The 16,670-nt window shown below is 38.6% G+C and overlaps 2 protein-coding genes across 2 annotated transcripts in view; one reads left to right on the top strand and one right to left on the bottom strand.

Annotated features, from left to right (window-relative positions):
- Positions 1–655: 655 nt before the first annotated feature.
- On the bottom strand, positions 656–12,087 carry DCUN1D5 (defective in cullin neddylation 1 domain containing 5). Its single transcript, XM_088522361.1, has 8 exons — positions 11,940–12,087; positions 9,664–9,755; positions 7,936–8,006; positions 7,502–7,593; positions 3,516–3,624; positions 3,281–3,385; positions 2,158–2,260; positions 656–1,479 (listed from the first exon to the last, which is right to left on the bottom strand). The coding sequence occupies exons 1-8, from the start codon at positions 12,020–12,022 to the stop codon at positions 1,424–1,426; spliced, it is 711 nt and encodes a 236-aa protein (XP_088378487.1). The 5' UTR covers positions 12,023–12,087; the 3' UTR covers positions 656–1,423.
- Positions 12,088–12,453: 366 nt separating this feature from the next.
- Positions 12,454–16,670, top strand: part of DYNC2H1 (dynein cytoplasmic 2 heavy chain 1) — a 134,256-nt gene continuing 130,039 nt past the window's right edge. The window contains 5 exon segments of the mRNA XM_088522367.1: positions 12,454–12,695; positions 13,897–14,067; positions 15,017–15,152; positions 15,455–15,573; positions 16,153–16,297. Coding sequence (XP_088378493.1) covers positions 12,510–12,695; positions 13,897–14,067; positions 15,017–15,152; positions 15,455–15,573; positions 16,153–16,297 — 757 coding nt within the window. The 5' untranslated portion in view covers positions 12,454–12,509.

Genomic DNA, 16,670 nt, shown 5'->3' with positions numbered 1-16,670 from the left:
TTCCTTCCTCTTTTTCCTCACCTCTCCTTTTTCCTCACTGTGAAGTGATTACTGATCTTGGGGCTGAAGCTTTCCTTAAGTACAGGAAAACTCATTTTTGTTAGTCTGAATAATAGATGTGCAAAACAGAAGTCATTTCCCTGAGGCAAAGATCTTCAAGTCATGCCTAGCTTATATTGTCTATTTTTTTCCAAGCTATTGAAATATTTGGCACACCAAGGCCTTGATAAATGACTGGAGTCTCATCTCATTATCACAGTCCAATTAATACAACAGTGTAATAAAGAAAGACTTACAAATGCTTGCTTTATTTTTCCCCCTCATTAAAATCTTTCCTCCTCAAGAGCAGCATTTAGCCTCTTGAGCAGGAAGGTAGAGAATAAGCTTGTACTGCGTTTAAAGGTTGCCACCAGTATTGGGTACATAAAAGGGCAACCACAGCAGTTATTTCACTCAATACATGAGTAACTCGGTTAAAATATATAGCCTGTTATACACGGGACAAATGTGTACGACTTGTCTCTTCTGGCCTTAAATAATACAATACTTCCAGGGCGATTAAAAATAAAACAATAAATCATGCTGTGAATACTTCCAGTCTAAAACACTTAAGTAAATCTAGCCTTGAAACCAAGCTTTTACAGCTTTCCCTTTCAAAGTATAAATTGCACTTTTCATACAAAGCAATCCAAAGTCTAAAGTGTAGTAAGAATTTGAAGCTGCCTTACTGTACCAGCGTATTTATGTTAATCATCTGAAGTACAGGCAATTAGTTTTCAGTCATACTGCATATGCAGCCATACACCTTATACCTTTCCACTTGAACAGGCTCTGCCATCAAATGCTATGCCACTGGGTGGGTACTGAAGGAAAAGAATTTAAGGCCTTTATCTCCACAAGGAGCTGAAAAACGTGGCATACTCCATGACCAATGCTCAGTATGCAGATTAGCAGGTCCCCACCCAGGGCTCAAAAATCAGTCATTCTTTCTAACATTTTTCGCACAAGACAGTCATACCATCAGCAAGCAACAGTGCCAGTTAAGCATTTTAAGGTCTGAAAAATTCCTAGCAAAGGGCACTTCTGAGAAAGATAATCTTAAAGATTTGGTTTTAAAAATAGACACCACACTCACATTCAAGGGACATTCTTCACTTTTAGGCCTTTGTCACAAATCTGAATCTTTATTGTTCTGAAATAAATGCTATAAACATAAGACTCAAAACAAAAACTCCAACTTTCAGTCTCAGAAGAGGTGTGGTTCAATGCCCATATCACATGTAACAAGAAAATTCCTTAGAAAAGGAAAAAAATTACTGTAAAGTCTTTCATAAGAATGAAAATGCAATCCTTTGTTTTTCTCATTAGTTTGTATAGAGGTGGGCATCAAAAAACTTTTGCATTTTCTTCCAAATTTTTCTTGCTATGACGCTTGACGAACTTTTTGCCATTCAACAAATTCATCCAGAAGTACAGGCCCTGCAAAGGTATGAAACAGGTTATATTTAAAGGTATCTTTAATATGAAGGTGAATGTGTATAGTCAAATTCTTATGAAAACTCAAAAGATGACTACAGTCATTTCAAACCAGAGGTGGTAAAACACTACATGAATACACTTTGCACGGAACTATGAAGAAGAGTTCCTGACTCATTTGGCAGGTGAAGTGAACCACATAGAAAGCTTAACAATAAAGTTATATTGTAAGCTGGAGTAGGTAATTACTTCTTGCAAGAGCTTTAAAAAACTTCAATAATTAAGTACAAAACAAGATCAGATGCCTAAAGCAATACAATTGTAATATAATTGACTATCAACCAAATACAGAGTTCAGACTCATGAATCATTTCGCAAGTAAGGTAGTTAACAAGCCTTTTTTATATATATTACTACAGAATGCTTGCTTGCAGCAAGCCTATGGTTTCACATAAAAAGTAGCTTCTTTTGACCCTCAATTGAATACAAGTTGGCAGAGGTATAATGTCACACTGCTGACACTACTGAAATTAGCCAACCACCTCCAAACAGCAGATGTTATCAGGAGAGCTCTTCTAAGCACTGCTGAAGAAATTCTACTGCTGTGGAGATTTAACATGCCCACATGCCATGAAAATACTGACGCAATAGTTGAGTAAGTAGAATGCTATGAATACTTACATGCACCATCTTCATCATAGTTACTAAGATCTGCATGGACAGTTCTGCTGAATTCTAACACATTGTACCACTGATCCTTGTTCATAACTCTATATTTCGATTGCTAGGAAAAATAATTTAAACACATTAAAATGTCAAAAGACATTTGAAAATTTCTGGTTTCTCTTGCATCATTGTGAGTCAGTTCCTAACAAAGAAATTAATGGATATCTGTCAGTTCCTAACAAAGAAATTAATGGATATCTGCTGTCTATTTCCTTGGTTTTCCAATTTTGAGACTATACAATATACATACACTTCTATAGCTCAGAAGCTGTTAAGCAGTTTCTTGGAGGAGAGTCAGAACAACATTAAAACACCAGGGGAATACAAGAGTCATCAGTTCTTGGAGCTTCAGAGCAGAAGTTTTCATCTTACTCTGAACTGCACCATGCTTAGCTCAGACACATTTCCAGCAGGATCAGTTACAGGACATTCTTCGCAGTACAATATAGTGTGATCACGCTGCTACACCACACTGGCTTGAAACCAGTGAAGAGTCTCTAGCCTGGCATATTAGCCAAAAAGATTTAAATGTTCTATAGAGAGCCAGAGCCCAAGATATCTACATATTGTATCCACACACGTAGATCACATCTACCTCCCAAGGGAAGCACTGCAGCCACGCGGTGCTGCAGCAAGGGTTAGCGAGGCAGACAGAAGGATGTCAGCTGGCTCTTGAGTAATGCAGGTGTGTAAGCAAAGAGAAACACCAGCATGGTTTCCTCTTCACTGAGGATTCTGAAGAGTCACCTGAACACAGACTAGGGGCAAACTTGAAATTCAGTACAGATGTAGCTGAAGAAAGTACTGGGGCCCTATTATCTATTTGTAGGTTGACTTTTATAGCCTTGTAACGATGATATTTAAGCTGCCCTTCCTGACAGAAATCACAGCAGGAGGTTAGGGGAGGCAAAGAAGGATTTCTGTGACATACACAAGAATATTACTGTTTCATAAGCATGCAAACCAAGGCAAAAGGAGGAATATGGATAAATTCATGAGCAAAATACCATAAACCCTGAATTTTTTTTCATAGAACAGGCCAGTATGTCACTGCTCAGAAAGTCCAAGAAACATGTACCTCCAGGTATTGGTAAAATACTGAAAACAGTGGCCAAGTTCTTCCAAGTAGAAGAGCTAACATGGATTTTGCAGTATCAATATCCAGACTTCGTTGGTCTTTATCCTAAGATTAAACATAAAGAAAGCATAAGCAACACTTCAGTGCAAGTTCACTGAATAACTGGAAAACAATTAAACCCTCTCCCCTCACACACAAAACACATGCACATGCTCTAATACTCCAGGAGTCTTACCCTTGCAAAATCAAAGGCATATCTGTAAATATTCTTAAAGGATGAAATGTCATTCAATTGTGACCGCAAGAAGTCAAATTTACTCTGTAATTTTTCTGTACAGTCACACCTTAAAATAAAGAAAAACAATGTTAGATGCTTAAAACAATTTTTACACAGCAAAGGCCGTCCTGAGAAATTTTAAAATAAAAGTCACCAAAGTGCCATTGCCAGATTTACTAAGGAATAGTACTGTGAGAGTGACTTAAAGAACACTGAACATGCTCAACATTTTCAATTTAATGAAGTGATGAATGTATGGATTCTATTAGCAATACTTTTTTAGTGTATCAGCTACACTATACAAAGACTCTGCTTTTACTTCTCAGGTAGGCTTTATATGCCATACTCAGCAATTTTTATTTATGTCTAGCAAGATGTTATCTTTAAAATATTCCATAAGTTTGAAGAAAACAGTATTCAATATGCATGAAGGTGACAAAAGTCATCTGCAAGGGCTCCATGTTATATTCCTTTGCACAAAAAAGAACCTTCATTATTGTAGATATTCCTGAGTTTTAGGGCTTAGCAGGTACTATGGAAAGCTTACTCAGATATGTGAGTGTTTGGACTAGTAGCTGGTCAGTTGAAAACTTACAGGTTGCACTGCAAATTTACAGGTCTGCTAGTCAATGGAATATCCTTCGGTAAGAAGAGACACAGCTTTTTAGGTATTTCACTTTGGAGTTTTGATTCCAAACAGAAAACGGGTTGGATTTACCAACACTGTCACAGGAGAATGTGACTGACACAAAATTCCCCCAGGAAAGACTTATTTGAAGAATAGCTATATTTCAGTATGCTCTTTTAATATAAGGGTCGTTCTGAGTGAAAACAAAACGCCCTGCACCCTCACACACCCCAAAACATTCCAGTTTCTCCTTCATCATCTCGTGTGGCAGCAGCAACACCCTGGGAAACACCGCCAAGGCGCACGCGGGTCCTTCCCTCGGCGTGCGCGGCAGCCGCCTCTCCGGGAGCGCGTTGGCATCTCTGTGTTTCACACCTGCTGTTGGGCTTGTCACAGAATCCCCAGGAAAAGGGCTTCAGCAGTACTACAGCACGCACTGCTAAGATGCTGTACTTTCCCCACAGCCAGTACGTCTTATTCCTAGGTTTGCTAGAGGCCTCTCTGCCTCTGAACAGCTGTAACATTGGAAATGTAGCTTGCATACTGCAAAACTCCTATGATGAATGTTAATTAGTTAATAGCTTTATTTATTAGGTTGCATACTTAAATGACAATCATATTTTATGGCATTCTGCGCAACAAGTTGAAAACAAACTTTGTTTTTCATGCTTTGGAGTATCTTACAGAATTTTTTTTTGCACCTTCAGCCCCATGATCGGCAGCTAGCAGTATACCTAACAGTATAATTAGATTGAATAATGAGATGCTTTTACAGCAAACATATTTCCTCTCTGTGTTCAAACCTTTGTAGTGCAATAACATCCTCCCCTACTGTTGGGGATGTCTGCCTATCAAGAACAAATTTAAATGCTTTTGCTGTTAGTATGCTGATGAATTACATAAACTACTTACATAAACTGGAGTGGGTTTACCACGCATTTTGTCAAATATGACCTGCGATTATTTAACATAGCATGATAATATACACTCTTCTGTATATTTACATTTCCTATAAAATATTTTGTTAAATCCATGAATAATTATGAGTTTAAGTACACAGTAAAATTGCTACCAATGCCTATTATATTAATTGCTATATATATATATATATACACACACATACACACACATATATATGCATATATGTATGCTATATTGCAATGCAATAGTCAGTATCTTAGCAGTGTAGGTATGAAAATATGCCAATTACCACGTCTTAATATTTTTAACTGATTCCAATCTATTTAAGATTAATCAGATCACATTCAAACACAGAAGCATCACGGAGGTCTGATGTAGAAATACAGAGGGTTACTTATATAAAACAAAGCCACTTAAGACATTCCCACATCGGGCAATGTATCTTCTCCTTTACACTAGTTGTGTTAAGGAGTTGTCAAATTTCTCCATTACAGAGATCTAGCTGTTTGTGTGGCTGCACTGTAAACAAGATGACTGAACTTATCCATACTTTGTTAGAGGGAAAAAAAAAATCCAAGATTTCTTTTTCCTTCAAGCTAGGACACCTTTCTAATTGGGACATGTGAAATGACAGCAAACTGCTGTCTGTTCTAATTTCTATAGAAAGGTATGCAAGTAACAGAAATGAAAGGAAGAAACAGGATAACAGGCAGAAAGATTCAAGAGTGGAAAGGAAACAGCATTAGCTCATAATAATATTAAAAATATTAAAATAAATATTAAATATTAAAAAATATTTTAATTAGTAATAATTCTGCAAACAGTAGAAGTTACAGGATCTACTTTCCTGCACATTTCCTTTTGTATCTAAAGATACAATTGAGATCATGACATTGTGTCCCTCAGTCTAATTTGTCTCTCTCTGCTTTACCTGGCCAATCATTTTCAATCCGATTTTATATATAACAACTTTTAAAATCTCCTGTAAAATCTTCCTGTAAAATCTGGCTCAAATTCCAAAGTTCAAAACATAACTAGAGAGCCCAGGCACCAGTGTTATTAGATCATATTCATGAGAGGCAAAAGACACAGATTTTTAACTATCTGGGGCTTAAACAAATGCTCAGATCACAAATACGTTACACAAAAATGCACACCACTACCACTTTTTCAGGCTTAAACATATTTAGTCATAACATGACCAGCTCTATTTAAAAATAAAGGTTCCTAACCTTAGCAGACTATTGGACAGAAACAGTCTGTAGTGTTGGCTCTGAAAAAACTACCAGATTTCATACATCTCTGTGCTTAGTGTTTCCTAGGTCTTGAGAATTTCCACTTCAGCATAAAAAAGTTAAATGCTTCAGAGAAGTGAACCAACTAAACCCATTCACCGCATCTAGGAGTTTACACTCAAATTGATTCTACTCTGGGGCTGTGAATCTAGAATTTAATCCCTTAAGTCCTGAACTTTTAGCAATTGAATTTTTCTAGCACTCAACAAGTTAAAAAACTTTAGAAAGTCACAAAAACAACTTAGGCCCCCATTAGAAGCCTACTCCCAAATCAAACAGGATCTGCATAAAAGAGTCGGACTAGACTCACTTGCTTAGTAGAATCATGAAATCTTTGTGGCTGGAAAGACCTTTAAGATCCAATTGTAAATCCAACTAAGATCCAGCTAAAGCCCAACTGTAAACCCTTAAACACCATGCCTACTATACCATGTCCCCAGGTGCCATAGTGATAGAAAATATTAAAATAGTCATGTTATGTTGATGTACCATGAAAAGTTTGATGAGGTAAATATAAATTTAAAATTTAATGAAGCCTCAGCAAAAGCTAATTAAGAGCTTTGTTAAAGAAACATCTTCTACCTAAAATGCTATCCCAACAGAAATTCCTACAAACAGCAGGATGTGAAAGTGCCATAGAGAAAGTAATTTACAGATTAAAAAAAAAAAAAAAAAAAGCTTTATTTGACCTGAACACTTATGTGTTGCTACTAACCAATATCTAAAAAATAACAGCAATAAGAGACACCAATCCTCATCTATGAAATAACAAAATAACCATCGCATTTTAGAATACTAATTCTAAAATATGCTCATGGGTATCTACACATCTACTTATTTGCATTCACTAACTGGAGCGACATTTTAAAACACATTTTCTAAGAAAACAATCTCTAAACCAAATTTATTCGGGTTTATTCGGGTTAACCATTTAGCAAATTCATCACACTGATAACTTGATCAAAAGCAGTGGCTACTTCCAGTTGGTGATTGAGACCATACTTAAAGACGAGAGCTTCTGTATCTTATTACCAACCCACAAGCAGAGGAGAGCAAAGTACAAATTTGAACATTTCATTATATATGTAAGATACACTTACTGTAATGAGGTCATCCCCTTTAACCATTCTTCCTTGGTAAAAAATCCCATGCTTTCAGCCTCTAGCTTCCAGGCTAAAACTAACATAATAATCTATGGAGAAAAAAAGAAAGGTGTGCAGGGGTGGGGAGGAAGGAAGGAGGAAAAAAAGTCAGTATGTAATAAAAAACTAAACTGATATGAAAGGTTGATTTCTAGATGTCCATTATTAATTGATATCATCAATATATAACTTATAATTTAACTATATGCCATTTTCCTCTTAAGTGTCTGAACGTGTAGTATCACTAAGTGATAAGAAAAACATAAATTATATGTCCAGCTAAAATCTTGCCAAAGCTCTGAGAAGCAGGAAAAGATACAATTCTTTGCTTACTGAAGTTAGAGTCTTACACGAAACCAAACCTAATCCAATAACCCCTGCAAGAAACCTACATTTTCAGGCTCAACACCAATGTCTTCACAGAACTTTTCCATTCCTTCTGGCCCCACAACTTCATCAGGACCTTCAAAAACAAAAAGGAACCAGATGGAAATGTAGGTAATATCTGAATTCTGTGCAAGGGTTATATCCAAGCATAAAAGACAGATTTTATACCATCTGTTTTTAAAAGTAACCCCACTGAATTATGCTGAATTAAAGTAGTAAGCAGGCTTTCTGCTAGAACACAACCAACATAGCAATTGCAACGTGAAAGCATCTACACTGTATATGAAAGAGCGCTATGAACGAAAAACAAAACTAAAACCAAACTTTGATGCTATGAGTGGTCCTCACAACAGCTTATAGACTTAATATGCTTAACTGAGCCATAATAAACCTGCAGTGAACATTATTGTCATAGCTAAATTACTGTAACTGTGGCAGTGTAAATCAGCTTTAAGATGACTTAAGTAACTCTGAAATTGCTATATGTGCAATGTCTTTCAGATAGATAGCTTTTAATTAAATTGGCTTAAAAAAAACACTACCTGTGCTAGTGCTATGGATATCTTTAAATGCTAAGATTATGAGTTATTATGAGTTAGCACTAAAATGGTGGACATTAACTCTTCAAATAATATATTTTTTGTATTAATATTTTCCCAATTACTTTGCATGATAAAGAAAAATCTCCCAAGTGTCAAGCACATTAAACACATACAAAACAAAGGTTTATGCAGATAACTCGGATTAGATCCATAGTAGTTAGTGTTGTGCTGTCGCTTCTCCATTTTAGTACAAATATGTCCTCCAAAAAACAGCACAACTATCATACCTAAAGAGAGCACACAGACATTCTGCAGTTCATCCATCGAATTGTTGCTGTGAATTTCTCCCTAGCCTCAAGGATGCCAATTCCCTGTCTTCAAAATTAAACCCACTCTGCAAATGACTCCTACTGGGCCATCAAATATTATTAGAATGCCTGATGATGTGCTATTTCAATGCATCTTGGATAAAGATGTTAACATGATCACCTGTGTAAAAGGTAAAGGCTGTATTTTTTGAACTAACATGCTAGCTTATTTTTTGGCAAATTCTGCTAGTTGTATACAAACAATCAGCTGCTTGATAAATTCTATAAAACATTTATTATATTTATAGACACTATTCATTACTTCAGTAGCAACTTATTTAAAGGACACTACTTAAAACACTTTTGAATGAAACACTGATATTCGGTATATGGAAAAAAGTTGGGACAGATTCTTATATAGCAAAATATTCTAAGTATCTACTAGCGTTTTGCCACGGCGGGGGGGGGGGGGGGGGGGGAAGTGCTTGAATCATGAATTACTTCATTATCCTTCCTGTTTCATTATAAACAAAATATTTAGATTGAGTAAATAAACTACTATAAAATCTATCTTTCCTTCCACCAATTTATTCGGTTATTTTCCTCAAAAAAAAGCATAACTCTTCATCTTGTTTAAGCATTGCTTGTTATTTTAAAGAAAACACACTAAATTATAAAGCACAATGTACAAAAGTATGCAAAAAACAGAAGTTATTAGTAAAAGCTATACAAATTCTACAGCATGTTATGCTGATGTGAATATAGATGTATTTATTATGCCTACAATAACATGAAAAAGTCAAATGCAAATAATGTTTGATTTGGAAAACAAACAAACAACAAAAAGCTATGTAATTTTAAATATGAGTGCATTACATATTACCTGCATATTCGTAAAACCAAGCTAGGCACTTCTTGCTTGAAAAATGTTCCTCTCCAGTTATTACTTTACCAGAGGCTTGCGATCTGCAATAGCTTGTAGAAACACAAGGATAATCAAAGTGTTATTTTGCATATGAAAAATGGGAACTAAGATAATTTAGTTTGAACTAGTAATAAACCATTTGGATTACAACTCTATATAAACTGCCAACACACAAACAATGAAGCTGAAATTGTGAAGGGGCAACTGCCGGTCATAATACTTCAACACTTGTCTGTGTAATAGAAATTAGTTTGGAATACAACCTTTTCATGATCTAATTTATTGCAAATGCTACTTTTTTTTTTGAAATGCAGAAGTACTCTTACATTGTAGGTATGGGAAAAATGCATAGACAGATGGTCAAAATATTGCTACACAGTAATTCATGTGCTTGCTTATCTACTTATATTTTACATGTACAGGCATTTGTTAGGTGTCTAATAAGCAGCCTGATCTTCAAGAGTGCTGAACACACACAAATTCCATTTAGGTCAACAGAAGCTGCAGAGCTTGACATATTTGAAAGCCAGGCTATTTATATTTAAGCATCCAAATTTTGGATGAAAACTTAATCAATACATTTACATTAAACAGCTACATCTCTAAATGCTGTAGATGTTTAGGGAGGGGCAGCCTATGCACAAGATTCAAGCAGCAAATCTGCAATCTGTGAAAGATACAAACTGCTCAGCACACACAGCCTCCTCCTATAGAGCTCACTATGAGACATACAACCCAGTTTGCCTAGGAAGTGAATTTATATAATTCTTTGATAGAATACAGAAAATTGGTGTTTTCAACTTGAAGAAAACAGCCATCACATGAAAACATTTCTCACCAATAGGGAATTACAGCACCTTCACAACACACACTCCTCAAACGTAAACGACATTTTAAGGACATGCTAAGATTATTTCCAAGAATGAGGTGAAAGTTGACTGTGTGAGAGGATTTACAATTATCCAGCTCCTACATGGCAATTCCAAAAGGAAAATGTAGAACAGGAAAAGAATGGTTCAGTTCTGAGAGATTCTGAACAAATTATGCAATGCATTGCTTTAAGCTTCGCTTGAAGCAGGGAAAGCAACAGCTCTTCAGGCGAAGTATTATGCGATGAATACTGTAAAGACAGATGTACAGCAATGAAACATCTACTAAATTAACACTGAAATCACAAGTCATCAAGAACCAGCACAGCCCTGCAGTATGCTGTTGTTTGCTGTTTTTTATCTAGTTCAACAGCTGTAACCACTGGTCTTATTAAAGAATATGAGTATTCTTAATATAAGGCTCATATCATTAACATTTTGTGATTAGAAACGATGAATTTCTATTTATGCCAAAGTTTTTGCCCAATGACTTCTAGTTTCCTGTAGAGCCTTTTCTTTTTTTCTTTTTCTTCTTTTAATGCAGCTTTCAGAAAGGTTTTGAAAAGTCAGAAGAAATCAAGATGACTGAATTTTGGAAACCAGTGGTCAAGAAAGATGAAGTGAAACTGGCACAGCTGCAGACAAGGGTTATTACAAGCAGGGAAACTGGAAGCGCATCTTTCAGTCTAGGAACCAGATGAATTTTGTATGTTCAAGTTCACAAAATACAACATGCAAAGCGAAGTAAGTTCTCACTTATGATATACCCCATAGGTCTGCTGCATAGTCAGTGTAAGTGCCATATAAGGCATATAAAGGATAGTGCTGGCACAAGAACGGGTATTAAACTGGCTTATGCCTGGTTACACTGAACTTAGGAGACCCCCACGCGGTGCATGAGGCAGCCCTAGGACAGGCAGGACAAACCGAGCGCCCGGGGAGCTCCTCGCCTCGCACCCGGCCCCGCTGCGAGGCGGCCGCGGGGCAGAGCTCCTGGCGGGGCCTCCCCTGCAGCCAGGGCCCTCCCTCGCCCACGTCCTTCGGGCGGCGGCCGGGCAGCCCGCACTGCCCCCGGGGCGCACGCGGCGGCCCCGGCCGCACCGCGGTAACGATTTATGGTTCCGAAAGCGGCTTTCGGGCTTCGGGGCACGGGGAACCCTGGAGGGGCTGACACCAGAGGCCCCGGCAGCCGCAGAAGGGCAGAGCCGGGGGCGGAGGGGCAGAGCCGGATCTCGGCCCCGCTCGGGCAGTCAGAGGCAGCACCAATGGGGCAAGTGGCTGCCAATGGGGACAGCTCCAGTAACGCCTGCCCCCCTCCCGCCGGGCCGAGCGGAGCCAAAGCAGCCGCGGCGGCCGAGGCGCTACCTGCCGAGTTTGCACTTCTTGAGACCGGCCTCGTCCGCCGCCGCCGCCGCCCCCGAGGATTTTCTCTTCTTCTTCACCGGCATCGTCCCGCCCCGCGCCGGGGCCCGCCCCGCGGCCGGGGCCCCGCGCCGCCCCCCCGGCCGCACCGCGGCGGCCGCCGCCGCCTCCCGAGCGCGCGGCTGCGGGGCGGAGAAGAGAGGAGCCCCGGGCGCTGCCCGCCACTCCGCGCTGCTGCTGCTGCTGCTGCTGCCGCCGCCGCCGCCCCGGGCGCGAGCGGCCGCCGGGAGCGCGATCCCGCGCGGCAGCGGCAGCCGCTCCGGGGAACGGCGGCACGACCCGGACGCAGACGCGGCGCAGCAGGAAGTGACCGCGGCGCCGGGAGGGGCGGGGCCTGCGGCGAGGTGGGCGTGGCCTCGCCCGCGCTTTCCTCCCTCTCCCCGTGTCGTCACACGCGCGTGACGCGGCCGCCATTTTCGGTCGCCATAGCGACGGGCCCGGCAACGCGCGGACGCCGCGGCCTGTCCCGCCGCATCCCGGCGGATCCCGGCGGATCCCAGCGGATCCAGCGCCATGGCCGCGGAGCGGGACGGCAGGAAGCGCTTCCTCGCCGCCACCGCCGCCAACTACTTCGGGCTGGAGCCGGCGCTGCCCGCGGGGCTCCGCGGTAGCCCCGAGCTCGCCAACTTCCTCGACGACGGCAACGAGCTGCTGCTGGTCGTGCGGCGCTCGGGAGCGCAGCTCGTCGCCTCCAACCAGGTACCGTCGCGCGCGGGCACCGCGGGCTGCCGCCGGGGAGGCGCGTCCTGCGCTGGAACCCGCGGGGCCGGCTCGGCGCGTTGCCCACGGCGGGGGCTGTGACAGGGCGAGCTCCCGCGTGGGGCAGTAACTTACCCACATTGCAGCGTGAGCGCCTGGGGCCGCTCCGTCTATGCCGTAAGAATAGGCGTTTATGTGTGCGTAGCGACCAGCCTTCTGGATGTCCTGCCGAGCCCCTGTCTAACAGTGTCAGCGCCAGTGTGAGATAGAAGATAAATGCATAGAGTGGCCATAATGTAGAGGCATGAACCCGCGCCCGTAGAACATGGGGAAAGGTCTTGGCATTGCTCTCAACACATGGAAAGAAGTAAGACTAACAGTGTCCAGAGAGCATGCAGCAAAGCTGACAGTTGTCCTTCACTTTCTTCTTTTAAGAGATAACAACTTTGCGTTCAAGGAGTCTTTATAAATATCAGAGTTTAGGATTTCAGCTAATGTATCTTTCTATTACTGTGTTATAAGTTTCTTTTTATTGTTTTCAGTTTTTCTTCTCATCAACCACTAACAGTTTCAATACTTGCTTATGATGTGACAGCTTTTGTAGCTTTCCTCTTTAAGTTGAACTGTGAGGGTGATATGAATCATGTATTTCAACTGATGATGCTATTGATGAAAAGTATATCTTTCTCTCTGTTTAAGACATCCATGAATAGAAATAGATCTTTGTAGAGTCGAGAGTACAACACTGAAAATTTTGAAAGGCATTTCCAAAATTGTACACCAAAAAAAACTATTAAAAATGATAAAAAACTTTAAAAAAAAAATTTAGTGTTCTGTGGACACAAGAGAAAGTTTCCAGCTTGCCCCTAAAAAGGGACAAGTAGAATTTTCAAATTCCAGGTATCATAAATGACTAGGACATTCATGGATATTTTTATAATGAAAAAGGCATGAAATACTTGATGTTATAATTTACATTCCAGCTTCCTTATTTGAGTAGATACTCAAGAATTGGTAAAAGTTATTTTCTGTGAAATTCAAGTTCTACAAGACTATTATTACAAACCATAGGGGATAACATGGTATTTCGTACTTTTTTTTTTCTTATTGTAAGTCATTTATGTAAGCAATATACTTAATTTAATATAATATGCATCAGAGTGTTTTCTAAAATAAAATTCCATTTTCTCAATCTTTACAGATTGACACTGCTGATTCAAAGAATAATGTGTTAGTATTTTTTAAGCTGCGACCTGATGTAATTACAGAAGATAATCTTCACAGTAATATTCTTGTATCATCTATGTTAGATTCACCTATTAATACCCTTTACCAAGCTGTACGACAAGTTTTTGCACCTGTATTACTGAAGGTGAGCAATATTCTGATTTAAATGTTTATAGTTTTAAAGGGATATTGAAATTCCCCACCACGTGTTAACTGTTCTGAGATGTATATTTTAAGTTTTAAAAACAAAATATCCATGTCAATAAGATAAGGGGAGCCTTCTGGTCATATGGATGCCTGACTAGAAAGATGGAAAATGGTTAATGGGAGACAACTGCTCTTTTCCTCCAGTAATTCCAGTCTTGTGTACTCTTCCCATACAGAATATTCTTCCACCATAGAATATTCTTCTAAATGTTCTTAGGTTTTGTTTCTAATATGTAGGCCAGTATTGTGAAAATCATGATTACTATCATATATGACAGATAGGGCTCTGGACTAATTTGTACAGCTTCATTTTTCATAATTTGTATTTTTAATATTCTTAGGCTTTTACTCTATTCAGCTGCAGAACATATTTTGTAGAACAGCCATGACACAAATCTTAACAAACAGAATTTCAATATTTAAATAGTTTCTGTCTCTTATATGAGCAACAATATTATTGAAATAATTGTAGAAAATCATAATAAATAATAATATCTTTAAGGATTGATTCTAGGTAGTTCCTATGGTAGAAAGAAATTCCAAATTTATTATTATTACTTAACAAAGATATCTGAACACATACTCTTTTATTAATCCAATAATTATTCTTTAATTTTCCAATAAATAAATATATAGTGGAAGTGTACATATATATAAATTTACATATATATATATAAATATATATATAATATATATATACATAAAAAACTCATGGTGTAATTCTGAATGAAATGGTGTGAATAGGGTAAGATGTTTTTCCTTGACTTTTCACTGTCCCTTCATGTGAGTAACAGATATTAATCTTTTTTTTTTTTTTTTTTGGTATTTAAAATATTTAAATAATGGTTCCATCATATGATTCACACTTTTAAAAAAATTCATTGCAGGATGATAAATGGAGTAAAGCATTTGATCCCAAACTCCAGAAACTTTTAAGTGAACTTGAGTCTGGTTTAAGTACTGTTCTCAGAAGATCAGATCCTAATTACATGGGAGCAAAGTTCAGTGAAGATGATGTGCAAGGTTTGTTTTGCATTTACGTCTTTTGCAATAAATTTTAAAACATATTGCAAAATATGCTGATTTATAGGCTCAGTTTTCTGTATCTATGATCCCAGTGACCGAAGAATGCAAAGTATACTGAATATGCTTTGAAATTGATGATGATCAACTCCTTATTTCTTAGCATGAATGTTAGTTAGAGTGAAATTTAGAGTGAAAAACTTAAGCGTATTTGTATATCCATATAGTAAAAATTTCCTTTCAAAATGTGTTCTGAGAATATTTCATGCCCATTCATGTTTATTTTCTATTTTTATTTGCAGCTATACTTACACCAACAGATGAATTTCAGTTCTGGACAGAATGTGCTCATCATGGGAGTAAATTATGTAGTAAAGAAAGAGCTTCTCACTTTAGAAAACTATTTGAGGGCATTGAAAAAGTATGTTTTTCTTTTATATAAATCAGTAATATATTTGTAGATTTAATAAAAACAACCAAGCTCTTTGTGAAATGTATATTTACACTCTGTTCAAATACATGATTAAGGGACTACATAACTAGATAATTTTTCTTAGGTGAAATATTACTTTAAACTCCATTAAGTAGTAGCTAGTGCAACAACGGTGCAAGGTGTGGTCAAATTTAATTGGGAGTTGATTTGGTCATTAAATCCTAACAGGTGTTTCAGAAACACTACAGTTTGTGAGCTAAAAATTGACTAATGAAATTATGTAAAGGAAAACTGAAAATACATATGGTAGTAAGGGGCTCTATTCTGCAAGCTTTTAGGCACTTGTAAAGTGGGTGCTCAAAGAGCACCTCAGAAATCAATATATTCTTCATGTGAACAAAATTACATAGATGCCTTGTCTTTTTGACAGCATGCTGTCATATTCCATTAAGCAATAAAGAAATAGTACTTCTTTCAGCAGAAAACTATATCAGTTTTTATCTTCAGATAAGTATAAATGGTTCAACATAGTAGCAAGGCAAACTAAACAAAAATATTTTTTTATAGGATTATTACAACTTGGATAGTCTCTCATTATTTGAAGTTGTGGATTTAGTGGAGACTACCAGAGATATTCTTGATGGTGTGTGGCGACAAACAGAACATGATCCTTATCCACAGCTACGCATGCATAATCTCTTGGATGTCATAGGTAAATCTTTATGCACTCTGTATTGAATGATTATTTTAGAAAGAGGACACTGAATGCTTGGAGCAGGGACCCTCTGTCTCGTGAAGGTACCGTTCAAAATGTACAGGTTTATGGTGCTTGCTTGTTGTAACTATTTGCAGGAGTACTATTTGCCTTGTAGTAACTCAGACAATTTTGATGGACACCTTCACACACCCTTAGAAGATGGTGAGCGATACAGTTGTATTGCTTTCAATCTGTGGACCACGTTTGCCTGCTTCTGTTTGACTCTCTCAGAGGAGGCAAGGAATAGTGGTTTGCATAAAAACACTGCTGGGAAGTTGATCCAGCTTGTATGGAGGTGAGAGTATAAGATGAAGGGAGGTTTCTTCTC

Source organism: Tinamus guttatus, unplaced genomic scaffold (assembly GCF_059628265.1).
Source record: "Tinamus guttatus ecotype Peru unplaced genomic scaffold, ASM5962826v1 Tinamus_guttatus_pri_ptg000150l, whole genome shotgun sequence".
In the NCBI taxonomy this organism is placed as follows: Eukaryota; Metazoa; Chordata; class Aves; order Tinamiformes; family Tinamidae; genus Tinamus; species Tinamus guttatus.
The sequence above is the reverse complement of the archived record's forward strand: the minus strand, read 5'-3'. Positions and strand labels throughout refer to the sequence as shown.